The 13,355-nt window shown below is 35.9% G+C and overlaps 1 protein-coding gene across 1 annotated transcript in view; it reads right to left on the bottom strand.

Moving 5' to 3' along the window:
• Positions 1–13,355, bottom strand: part of Aplf (aprataxin and PNKP like factor) — a 52,413-nt gene that overhangs the window by 29,931 nt on the left and 9,127 nt on the right. The window contains exons 3-6 of the mRNA XM_042683120.1: positions 10,080–10,252; positions 7,230–7,377; positions 6,801–6,915; positions 2,771–2,955 (exon numbers count right to left, since the gene is read on the bottom strand). Of these exons, the coding sequence (XP_042539054.1) occupies positions 2,771–2,955; positions 6,801–6,915; positions 7,230–7,377; positions 10,080–10,252 (621 nt within the window). The remainder of the gene's footprint in view (positions 1–2,770; positions 2,956–6,800; positions 6,916–7,229; positions 7,378–10,079; positions 10,253–13,355) is intronic.

Here is a 13,355-nt window from a genome sequence, read left to right as displayed (position 1 = left end):
ACACCCATGGTTTCAATCATTTATAAATGATTCCAAAATCCATTACATGAAGTAATCTGTAAGTTTACTGAGGCTTAGAAGTACTGTGCCAAAGATAGAGCTTATAAGCTTGAACCAGTCATTGAGGTGACAAGCCAAGGAACAGGAGAGATGGAAGATGCTCTCTCTATAGTAGGTAGAAGACAGAGGGGTTCAATTTTTTTGTAAGCATCCCCACCTTGCTTATTTCTTAAGATTAGATTGAGATGTTAAAAAAAAAAGTATGGAAATGTATGGAATGCTAGAAATTCCTAAGAATGACCACATCTCCTGCAACAGAAACTGCTGGAAGGTACCTTTGGTGCTTGGCAGTGGCTAGAATACACTAATAAAGCTAGTAAAATAGTCTGATAACTTGCCCCAAAGCTCTTCCCTGCCCTTCAACCATCTGAACTCAATGTATTGCCAGAGACAGGATAAAGAACTTTCCTCTAATACAAATTCAGTGAGGTAATCTGTTATCATTTCCAAGCTCCCCTTGGCAAGAATGTCTGTGTGGCTAAGTTGTCTTAAAAGTCCATCAATTCCATTAGCATCCATACATTAAGAACTGCATAATTCCAACCTCCCTGTTTCATTCCTAAGCTAATTCATATATTCAGCCACTAGCTCAGCATTTCTTCTCAATATTGTGTGCTCCTCAAACTCAAAATGCCAAAACAGAAATTCTGCCTTTGTATTATTCTCTACCACGGTTTCTGACACTACAATATAGTCATTCCTTCTATCTAGAAATTTGGAAGTCGCCCTGTCATTACTTTCCTTGACTTTTCCCAGATCTGAATAATTAGTGCTACCATTTTGCTTACTAGATATTTTTCTAATCCAATGCTTCCTCACCAGCCTTAAAGTCACTGCCTTGGCTCAGATTCTATTTCTTTCTCTCTTTCCTATTTTTTCTTTGTTAGTTCCAGAGTTTGAACTTGGGGCCTTGTACTTTTTCAGGTTGCTTGCTCAGATAGTACTCTCCTAACTGAGCCATGTTTCCAGCCTGGCTTTCTGCCATTTAATTAGAGATAGTCTTACAGACTTTTTGGCTTGGACTGGCTTCAAACTACAGTCCTCTAGAGCTCAGCCTCCTAAGTAGCTAGGATTGGAGGCTTGCACTGTCAGTGCCCAGTAATTCTATTTCTTGACTATGTTAATAAATAACTGTCTTCCTTACATTCCTAGTCTTTTACTTCATTCTCTTCTGATCTCTCTTCAAGGATTTATCTTATGGTAGGAAACATTTTAAGTAATCTCTCTCCTGATGGCTTTATTAGGAATTACTGTTCTTAGATTAGAATTACTGTTTTTAGGAGTCTTGGTGCAAGTTGAGTAACAGTGTGAGATGGAGGTCTACTACAGCTGAGTATCCCATATTCAAAATGACTGCAACTAGAAATATTCTAGATTTCAGAGTTTTTTTTCTTATTTCAGAATATGCACATAGATATACAGTTGAGCATCCCTAATCTGCATATCCAAAATCTGAAATTTCAGAGCCCAAATTCAAATAATTTTGAATATCTTATTAGTGTGCAGAGCTTCAGATTTGGGAGTATTTCAGATGTCTGATTAGGGGATTAGAGATTTTCAATCTGTATTTAGATCTCCTGTATTTGGATCTCCATTAGGCTTCTAACTCTTCTTATGTTTTCTCCTCTCCTGTACTTTCCTTTTCCTCCCTCCCATCCTTTCTTCTCTAAGTATGAAAAGGACAGTTCTGAACAATCCGCTGCAAAATCACATCCACAGTGATCTTAGAGTATTTATAGACCTTTTCTTTCCTCTTTCAGTTTTCACTAACTCATTAGAATAATTTTGCTGAATTGGCATTCCTTAACACTGGATATTCAAAGATAATGAGGCCTATTTTTCAGATACTTTTTAAAAAAGGAACAAGAGAATGATGGCCCCAGGGCAAAAAATTTAGGCATTTTTCTTCTTTGGAGAGAAGTGGCTAATGGTGATAGTTTTCCTAATACTTGTAAACCAATGGCAGAGCTTTGTGGGTCATTTTAGTCTTATAAAGAGTAAAAGGAACAGGGCTGGTTTTGGAAGAGTGTGCTCAGAACAAATGGAATGTCACAAGCTATCACAGAGGACGAGTCTTTCACATACTACTCTCACTCTTGCCTCTGCTTCATGAGACAGAAATCAGTTTCTCACTGTGGAATGGAAGAGGTAGGTTTTCAGGACGGAGGCACCAAATTATGACCAGAGATAAGTAGACTCCCTTTTTTCCCAGTGTGAAAATTTCTAAATCAATCTTTTTATTTTCTCCAATGTACATTAACCTGTACATTAAAAATTAAGCTAGTTTTATTTTCATAAACTCAATAATAAAAAGCAGGTCTTCTTCTTCTTGACGTATATAGTATAATTAATTCTTACCTCTTTATCCTAGGCAAAAGGCTGGGAAGGTTTACTTACTACCTAGAACATGTAACATAGAACATAAATAATGAGGCAGGTGCCTGTAATCTTAGCTACTCAGGAGGCTGAGATCTGAGGACTGAGGTTCAAAGCCAGCCTGGGCGGGAAAGTCTGTAAGATTCTTATCTCCAATAAACCACCAGAAAACCAAAAGTGACACTATGGCTCAAGTGTTAGAGCACTAGCCTTGAACTGAAGAGCTGAGGGACAGCACCAGGCCCAGAGTTCAAGCCCCATGACCGACAGTAAAATAAATAAACAAATAAAAATAAATAAAAAATGAAATAAAGATTGTTTTTTCTAAAATCACCTTGGATGAAATGACAGGCTCTTCTTGATCAATATTTTTATTTTTTTTCCCTGAGTTTTGTTCTGCTGATCTACTTTCTGAATTTCCTGATGAAATCAATCGCTTTCTGCCTTGCTGTGTCATATCTAGTAGAGTGGATTTTTTGCAGCTCCCTTCTTTTCCATTTCCCTGGATGACGCCATTACCTGAAATACACATACAAAAGAGTATTTCTATATCTTCAAGTGTCAATCTTCAAAAAAAGAAATAAAACACAAATAGAATAGCATGTAGAATTAAAGCTCCATTCATAGAATGTCAACTTGGAAACATTTATTTACAAATTTCACAAAGTACAAAACAGCAGCACATGGCCAATGGTGCTAAACCTGGAGCGTGCCAGGCCAAGAGGCAACATGAGTTTTACACCTCAAGAGTTTTACCTCACTTCTCTGAGCTTCAGCTTCATTTGCAAAATGGGAATTATAATAATAATTCATGGAATTATTAGAAGTAAATGAGGTACGATATATAAACTAAGTTTATAATTTGCTACTTCATTTATTGTTTGAATAGTATGAATTAAATAGCTAACTGACTTTAACTGATGAAATCTTGCTACCATAGTTTGAAGTTATAAAAAATTTCTCTAAGAGAAAATCTGACCCAGAAAATCTGACCTAATGAACTTTACATATATTTATAGAGTCCCTAACGTCCACAGTTATCTTAAGAAACCCAAAGCAACTCAAAAGGAGAATGACATCTACAGATTGCTAATAAAGTCTCAAGGTGACAATGGACACTGTATCCCATACTTACCCAAATTCCAGTGAGTTGGTAAACCTAAGTCAGTATCATATTTTGTAACAAATTCATAAACCATCTAATAAGTAAAGAAAAAAATGAGTGCTGGGATGTAGATCAGAAGCAGAGTACTTGCCTAGCATTTACAACACCTGACGTTCCATCCCTAACACTGAAGAAAAAAGGAAGGTAAGATAAAGATAAAGGTAAGGGTAGGTAAGGAGGAGAAGAATAAAGATTTTAAAAGTAAAAGGTTAAAAAAAAAAAGGAAAAGTGTCATCTACTTGTTTTAATGGGAAAATATGTACAACTATCTTTTCTACACCAGAAATGATCATCTGATGTGCCTAGTACAAGACTGGTACTCAACAAATATTCCTAAGCAAATTGTAACTATAAACAATTTCTCCAAAGATTCCGGTAGAGCCAGGATATAGGTATGTGAACAATCTGTAGTCACTATTTTAATGTACTAAAGCAGGGGTCAGTAATTTTTTTTTCTGGGGAAAAAAAAAAAACAGAGTATACAGTTCAAGTTCTGTGGGCCACACTGTGTCTGACACAATTACCCAACTCTACTTTGTAGAGTTAGAGAGTAGCCATGTATTGTGTCTGTATGCCAATAAGACTTTAGTTGTAAAAATATTCAATGGGCCAAACTTGACCCATTGGCTGTAGTCAGTTTACACTGTTCCAAAGCATAGGCACATGGGCTGAAATACTAATCTCTTCTTTAAAGTCAGGAAATATCAATGGAATAATGTTCATCTTTTCAAAGAGAAATATCAACAAAACCAATATAAAAATACTATTTAGCTATCTACCTTTAGTTACATGGTTACATTTTCCACAGTTTCACTTATAGTCAACCATGGAAAATTACAGAAACGATTCATACATTTTAAATCACATGATGTTCTGTGTAACACACTGAAATCTTACACCATCTTGTTCCCTCCCACTCATCATTATTTTGTCCAGTGTATCCATGCTATATTCTGGTACCCATTTAGTAACTGCCTTTGTTATCAGACCAACTATTGCAGTATCACAGTGCTTGTGCTCAAGTAACCATATTTTACTTAACAACAGCGAAAGCACAAAGTGTGGCTCAAGTGATAGAGTACTAGCCATAAGTGATCAACCTGAGGGTGCCCAAGACCAAGTTCATAAGAAAAAAACAGTTCCTTTTTTTTTTTTTTTGTCGGTCATGGGGCTTGAACTCTGGGCTTGGACGCTGTCCCTGCGCTCTTCAGCTCAAGGCGAGCGCTCTACTGCTTGAGCCACAGCGCCACTTCCAGTTTACTACTGGTTAATTGGAGATAAGAGTCTCATAGACTTTTCTGCCAGAGCTGGCTTTGAACCATGATCCTCAGATCTCAGCCTCCTCTGTAGCTAGGATTAGAGGTGTGAGCCACCAGCGCCTGGCAAAAAATCAATTCTTTACTTACCAATATATCTATATAGATAGATATATAGACATATATATAACTAGATATATAGTTTGATATATATATATATACTTTTATATATATATATATATATATATATATATATATATACACACACAAGATTGGTGAATGCATGGAGTAACTAGAACCTTCTCATGTATTTCCAAGGACTGTGTAAAGGTACAACTATTCTGGAAAAAGATTTGCAGCATTTTAGAAAGTTAACATATATCTACTCATTGACTCAGCAGCTCCACTATTCAATATTCTTTCAAGAGAAATTAAAGCATATGTTCACAAATGTACTTGGAGGGCTGGGAAGATTGCTCAGTGGTAGAGCATTTGCCTTGCATGCTTGAGGCCCTGGGTTCGATTCCTCAGCACCACATAAGCAAAAAGAAAAAAGCCGGAAGAGCTCTAGCCTTGAGCTGAAGAGCTGAGGGACAGCAGCCCAGGCTCAGAGTTCAGGCCCACGACTGGACCCAAAAAAAAAAAAAAATGTATTTGGATAAGAATATCAACCCAAAACTTCAAACAACTCAAATGTCTATCAAAAGGACAATGAGTAAACAATATGATATGGTAAACAATTGAATATTCTTCAGCAATAAAAAGAAACAAAGCAATGATAAATAAAAAACATTACTTGAACCCCACAAATATAGATAATTATTTATGTTGTTGATTAAAAATAAATATAAACAAATAAATAATGCCATAGCCCTCAGAAGAGCTAGAAACACTTAAAAACTATTAAAATATGTTTTTAACTAACCTTGCATGTACATGCAAATATATGTGTTACAGTTGCCAATTATTTCCCTTCTCACTAGGACTTTTTAGAGATCCTAGACCTAGAGGCCTGGTTCACCATGGGCCAAAATGTTTTTCTTAATGAAATGTTGCCTTGAGAAGACATAGCTACCTAATAACTAGTTAGCAATGAAGGCTTAAGGAAAGGAGACTTAGGCCAACACCAGAAGTTAGGCAAACCAAAGAATATTCAAAATCAAAGACAAAGACCTGAGCTGTGGAAAGAGAAACAAGAATACAGCTCTTGTGTACAGGAGGGAAGTGGGAGGGACTGACTGACCATCCATCTCCCATGAGACTTAACTGTACTCCACTACCTAGATGTGGAGAGCTATTCTAACCTTACACATTCTCCTTTGATTAAACTAGCCTGCAAAAGCTCTAATACTTCCAAATTAATAACACTGTGCCTGAAGATAACAATTAGTAAAGACTCTTAAGAAGCCTGAAACAACTGATATCCAACCGAAGACATAAATCACTGTATTTGCCATCTCCGTAAACTGTACCAAGACAGAGGTCGGATCTTTTTTGAATCTCCCAGCATCTGGCATTTTTTTATTTAATTAATTTAACTTTAAGTGCTCCTATTGTGCTTCCCTTTTATCTCAGACATGATGCCAACAGGTTCATTTGAAAATCAATATTAGTATCTTAAGTCTGGACTATAACAGTACTTTTAAATGAAAAACAATCAGCAGAATGGCATTTGATAAATGGCATAAAATAAAAGCTTATGCTTTAAGCTATAATGCAGGTACAGATCTAAAGAATTCTTAGCCTCAGTAAGGGCATGCAATAGAGCACTGAGGTATCAAAGGCCAGCCTGCCTATATGCAAAGACCTTATCTCAAAAAAATAAATACAACTAAATTCTTAGGTTAAGCTACACTGTACACAACAAACTACTCTATATTGGTTCAGAAGAATCTTCGAGTTTTGCTTAATGTTTTCTTAGAAGTCAACAAACAAAAACCTACCTCCACTGACAATAGGTGCTAAAAGGTCTTGATCACTTAAATTTTCTGCCAACATCCAAGCTGGAAGGATTCTTTTCCTCTGGGCAGGGTTTGTACTACATTCACCTAGGAAAGACTAAAGGGCAACTACAAATTAATTCATAAAGATAATCATGAATCCTTAATGAATTTATAAAATTATCTGTACTATGCAGAAAGCTGAAATGTCCAACTCCAACTATGGACTGAGTTGTTTAAATTTTTTGAAGAATCATTAGTTGAAATCTTTATTAGTTGAAGTGTTGGCTCAATGAGGTATTCTCTAGTGCTTAACAAAAGCAGAGCAACACCAACAAGACTATTATGGTATGCCTGATTTTAGTGGTCTTTGTCTTCTGAAAAATAACATGAAGAACAGGTTGGAAATAGATGAGATCTTAAGTTTCTCACCAGGTTATTCACTGTGGACGTTTGGCTCTTGGTTATTTCTGGGCTGCTTTCCAACTGTGAGGTACCAGTTGTCTTATTAGGTAAATTTATCACTGGAGACTTTGGTATTTCATTCAATATATCATTTTCATCAAATGATTGACTGTTTCTGTAAGATAAATTAAAAATATGCTTTATAATCATTTAAAACACTTCTGCTGGTAACCATAGCATTGGAAACCTTTTTTTTAATACAACTGACTGCAGAGTTGTGCTTTTATCAAAGAAATTTTTGAAAACAGATTATAGAATAAAATATATGAATCTGAATATGTTCTTCATGTATTGTCATGCATGTTGCCATAAAATACATTAGTCTTTCCAAGGTGGCCTTGAAACCACAGCAATTTAGAAAACTCAAGACCACCGACCGCCCTGTATTTAAGAGATAATGCAAACATTAGCTAATTTAGTTAAGCTATTAGAAAAGAGATTTATCAAATTTTGAGTTCAAGCTCACCTATAGCTGCTATCAGATTTCTGGCCAATACTGCCACTTATGAAATAGTCTCAAACTTCCTATATTATACTGGAAAACTGCGCTTTTCAAGAAATGTAACCATGTATTTAAGCCATCAAATTTAAGGGCATAGTTTGAAATAATATTTTCTCATTTCCCCTTGGTATAGAACAATTGTTTTTCTATGATATGTTCAGAGTTTAAGTCCGTGGGAATAATTTTAATCAAAAAATTGTATTCTTTGCCGGTGGCTCACACCTGTAATCTTAGCTACTCAGGAGGCTGAGATCCAAGGATCATGGTTCAAAGACAGCCCAGGCAGGAAAGTCTGTGAGACTCTTATCTCCAATAAAACTACTAGAAAACGGGAAATGGCGCTGTAGCTCAAGCAGCAGCGTGCTCGCCTTGAGCTGAAGAGCTGAGGGATAGCACCCAAGCCCAGAGCGAAAAATTGTATATTTTTCCCACAATCCTGCTTTAACTTTACTAGTTATTGAAGGTCTGTGGTATCAATAATTGTATCCTCTCTGTCATTCTTGATATAATTTATATTTTGTTCCTTTTTAATTTTCTCAGTAAGTGTGACGGAAGATTTTTAAAATTTCATTAATCTAACAAATCGTTTAAATAGGAATACAGGTGGACCCAATGCAACAATGAGATGTACAAGTCGTATGTCGAAAACGAACTTTACAACTTTGGTGAGGATGGGGAGAGGAGGGTTGGATGGGGGAGGGGGAGAGGGGGGAGAGGATGGGATGGGAAAGGGAAACAAAGGAAGAGGCTACAATGCTTGATAAGAAATGTACTCATTATCTTGCCCATGTAATTGTAACCCCTCTGTACAGTATTTTCACAAAAAGAAAAATTCCATTAATCTCTTCAAAAATCCAATTTATAGTTTTACTGATCTTCTTTTTGTCTATTTTTTACTTCATTGACTTCTATGTATTTAAATTGGACTTCACTTGCCCTTTTTGGTCAACTAAAATGAACTGAGCTGTCGTATGAATTTTTAAGGTGTTTTCAGTATCCTGTTAAAAATATTTTCTAAACTGGGCTCTGGTGGCTCACACCTGTAATCCTAGCTACTCAGGAGGCTGAGATCTGAGGATCAAGGTTCAAAGCCAGCCTAGGCAGGAAACTGTGAGACTCTTTATCTCCAATAAACCACTAGAAAAACAGAAGTAGCACTGTGGCTCAAGTGGTAGAATACTTGCCTTGAGCTGAAGAGCTCTGGGACAGCACCCAAGCCCAGAGTTCAAGCCCCACGACTGACCCCCTTTTCCCCCCCAAAAAAAAATATATATATTTCTAATTTTCCTAATGAGTTTTTTTGACCCTGAAGTTATTTAAAAATGTGTTAATTTCAAAATATATGAAGATTTTTTTTTACTTGATTCTGTTTCTATTATTTTATTTCACTTCTAAGTACTGGGAACTGTGCTTGTTGTTCATTGCTCCACCGTTTGAGCAATGCCTCCAGACCTTTTTTATGTGGCTATTTTTGAGGTGGAGTCTCACTTAACACCAGGCTGACCTGTGTTACAATCCTCCTGCTAGTTTTCTCATGTCACTGAGAATAGCAGATACATTCTATTGCATCCTATCTTTGTGCTTCCTTGGGTGGCTGGGACAACAGGTATACTACCATGCCCGACCATTGTCTGAGATGGAGTTTCACAAACTTTTTTGCCCAAGTGGCCTTGAAGAGCAATCTCCCAAGCTCTGCCTCACAAGTAACTAGAATTACAGGCTCAAGCCCTGGTACTAGTCTATATTTTACTGTAAGTGATTTCTGATTTTAAAACATGGGCAATTAGAAAACATACTCTAAAAATTTTCCCTTCTGATTCTATATGTCTAGTTTATAATCTAACAAGTGGTTCAGTAATCTAGTATGTGAATTTTAACTTCATACTGGATATTAGTATATTTATTCTAATGTGTATATATCCTCAATTTCCCTATTCTACATTTCTTGTATTTTTATAACAAGAATGTGGTCTAAGTCCCAAGTTGATACTTTAATGCAAACAAGCTTTCAAAAGTGAGAAAAAAAGCAGTCAATTTCAAATTAACTATCCTAGTAATTGCTGAATAGAAATTCAGAATACAAACGTACAAGACAATTCAATTTTGGACCAATCATTACTAAGGTATAGATTTCCAAGGTAAAATGTTTTCTAAAATTCATGTACACAAACAAGCATTCACAACATACACACCCATACACAGGTTACCAACTCTCCAAAATAGTTTGATATTAAAATTATTTTCTATGGACATATTTATGATGATTATAGAATTAGATTACAAATGTATTACTTACTGTCACCAGGCAAACTTACATTAAGGTACATTCCAGATCTGTTTCAGAATGTATAGAGGAAACACGGAAAATGTACTTGTCGACTAACAAAGATAATCTATCTCCAGGATGCAGCCAGCACCATAGATTTCTCTTCATTGGTAAGAGCTGGCCTGTCTCAGAAGACTGATAAAAACACGGATTTGTATGTATCTAGCCGACAGAAAAAGAAGACAGTGATGAAGTAACTCAAAATTATAAAAAAATACAACTAAATATGAACTGATATAGAATATCGGTATCAAAAAAATTTAAGTATAACTTACACTGAAAAGTTCAGTATGTCTAGAATATACAAGTAGCATAATTACTATTCATACATAAATGAGAAAAATACTTCCCATTTTCCAGGAATTCAAGAAAAAAGTGGTAATCAATTAATTGGTTAAATTTTTTTTCTGTTTTAAGGGTATACTAAAGCTACCAGCTTGTACAACTGTGTTTATCACAGCATTATTTGCCATAACTAAGATATGGAATCAACCCAGATGCCCCTCAGTAGATGAATGGATCAATCAATAAATAAATAAATATACATATATATATATATATATATAATGGAATTCTATGCCTCCATCAGAAAGAATGACACCACCCCATTTGTTAGGAAATGGAAAGACTTGGAAAACATTAAATTAAGTGAAGTAATCCAGGACCAAAGAAACGTAAGTCCCATGATTTCCCTTATCTGCAATAACTGGTATATGTCTAGGACAAGCAGAAAAGATCAAAAGCTATGTACATATGACCATATAAGATGATGTTAAGTGAAATGAACCCCAGATAGGGATACAAGTAGTTTTTTTCTTGCTTGCTATTGTTTTTAACATATTTATAGTGTACTATGTTTTTTTTTTGTTTGTTTCTTTTATATGTTCTTCTACCCACCCACCCTGTAATAACCCCTGTTTTTACTGTATTTGATGTTGGTGTCCTGCATTTTGTATATACATTTTTCTAATTTGGGGAAGGGAAGGGAAAAATGCTAAAATAAGGATACAGATTGACCCATTGTAACAATGAGATGTACAAGACACTATGCTGAAAACCAACTTTACAACTTCCAGGGAGAGAGTGGCGGGGGTGGGGGGTGGGGGTGGGGGGCTCAAGGAGTTGGGAAGCTGGGAAGGGAAGGGAGGGTAGGGAAAAACAAAGGAGGAGGTAACAATGCTAGATGGGAAATGTACTCATTACCTTACTCATGTAACTGTAACCCCTTTGTACAGTATTTTTATAATAAAAAACATATAATTTTTTTCTGTTTTTCTTAACCAAGACCACTGGACACACTGAGCTAAGAAACATGAAAAATAAGTAAGTCTCAGTATGAAAAAAATAAGCCCAACTTCTTTTCTAAAATGCACTGATTCCCTGAGAGTGGCTAGCTCCTATTCCACTTATTTTCTTCTAATAATTTCTTAATATAATTTAAAAATAAGAAACTGTAAGAAGAGATTCTAACCAAAGTTCTCAAACAACATAGCTTTCTAGTTTCCTGAAAGAGAAATGTTATTTTCTTCAATGAAACTCCCAGTATGAAGATCATCATTCATATTCAATCAAAAGCAGCAAAATATCAAAGTGAAAGACAGTATATTGTCCACTATTTTGAATTATTTTTGTCATTATCTCCTTGTTAACAAAGATAAACAGATTTACTAGTTTCCTTCAAAAAATTTAAAAATTTATTGAGAGGCATATTAAATCTCAACTAGAATCAAGGTGAAATAAACCACTCCCATAATTCAAACATTTTATTGTCATCAACAACATTGGGGCTTGGGAGGATTTACTTTATTGTAAAGGTACTGTACAGAGGGGTTGCAGTTATATAAGTAAGATAATGAATACATTTCTTGCCAAACTTTGCTACCCACTCCATAGTTTTTCTTCCACTATCTCATCCCACCCGCCCCTCCTCCCCCCTGCCACTGGGTTTTGTAAATAATCTACAGCAATGTAGATCTTTGCTTTTGGTTTTGGTTTGTCAATAGAAGCCTATATATTGTTATATAACTACTCCCTGAACTATACAATTACCAAAATGAGAAGATAACAAACTGTGATAAAAGCACTGACAGCTACAGATACCCCATAGACTAAGGAACACTGATAACATGGTCTTCTACAAAGAACATCAGTTTGTCTTCATAATGTATTTCCTTCCTGCTGATATCAGAATGAAGATTAAATTTAAATGATGCATTAAAAAAGCTAACATCATCTCCTCAAGAGCCAGTATCTTATCTTCATGTACTAGTTCCACAAATAATGAAATGTTAAAGCATCTTAACATTGAACTCAGGGCCTGGAAGCTGTCTCTAAGCTTTTTTCTCTTTATTCTCAAGCCTAGCACTCTACCACTTGAACCATAGTTCCACTTCCAGCTTTTTTTGGTGGTTTGTTAGAGACAAGAGTTTCACAGACTTTCCTAGCTAGGTTAGCTTCAAACTACAATTCTCAGATCTCAGCCTCCTGGGTAGTTAGAATTACAGGTGTGAGCCACCCAAGCCTGGCTAAAAGTTAAAGCATTTTTAAAGAGAAATGTTAGAAAACAAAGAAATTCATCCAACTTTAAAATTCAACTTATCAAGGTACCAGTGACTCATGTCTGTAATCATAGCTACTTTGGAAGCTGAGATCTTGAGGACTGCAGTTTGAGACCAGCTGGGCAGAAAAGTTGTCAAGACTTTCAGCCAACTTGTGCTGTATTTGGCGGGATCTAGGTTGCAGGTCAGCCCACAGAAAAGCCATGAGACTATCTCAAAAGAGGAAACTGGGCATCATAGCACCACATCTGCCATCCCAACTACAATGGGAAGCTGATTGTACACCGTAAACTCTATCTCTAAATCAAGCCTGAGGTGTGAGGGCTTGAATTCAAACCCCAGTACCACCAGAAAAAAAAAAAATGTCCTAATCATATTCAACTATCAGTTTTAAAACTACTTGTATTTGGCACTACTGAGGTTTTGAATTCAGAGCTCCACTGTACCACTTTATCTAGGTCCCCAAACAACTTTTTTCTCTTTGTTTTTAAGATAAAGTTTCTCATTTTTGCCCAGAGCCAAGGTCAGCCTCAGACTACAATTCTCCCACTAGGCCTCTCAAATGGCTGGGATTAAGGTATATGCCACTATACCCATCCCAAGATAGAAATCATTTTTTTTTAATGACTTATTCAGGGTTGAGATGAGGTCAATTCAGCTCTAGTTAAAATTTCTCCCAATACTAAAATTTAAACAATTTTAATTAA

This window comes from Dipodomys spectabilis, unplaced genomic scaffold, assembly GCF_019054845.1.
Source record: "Dipodomys spectabilis isolate Male_0828 unplaced genomic scaffold, ASM1905484v1 ptg000079l, whole genome shotgun sequence".
Classification (NCBI taxonomy): Eukaryota; Metazoa; Chordata; class Mammalia; order Rodentia; family Heteromyidae; genus Dipodomys; species Dipodomys spectabilis.
The sequence above is the reverse complement of the archived record's forward strand: the minus strand, read 5'-3'. Positions and strand labels throughout refer to the sequence as shown.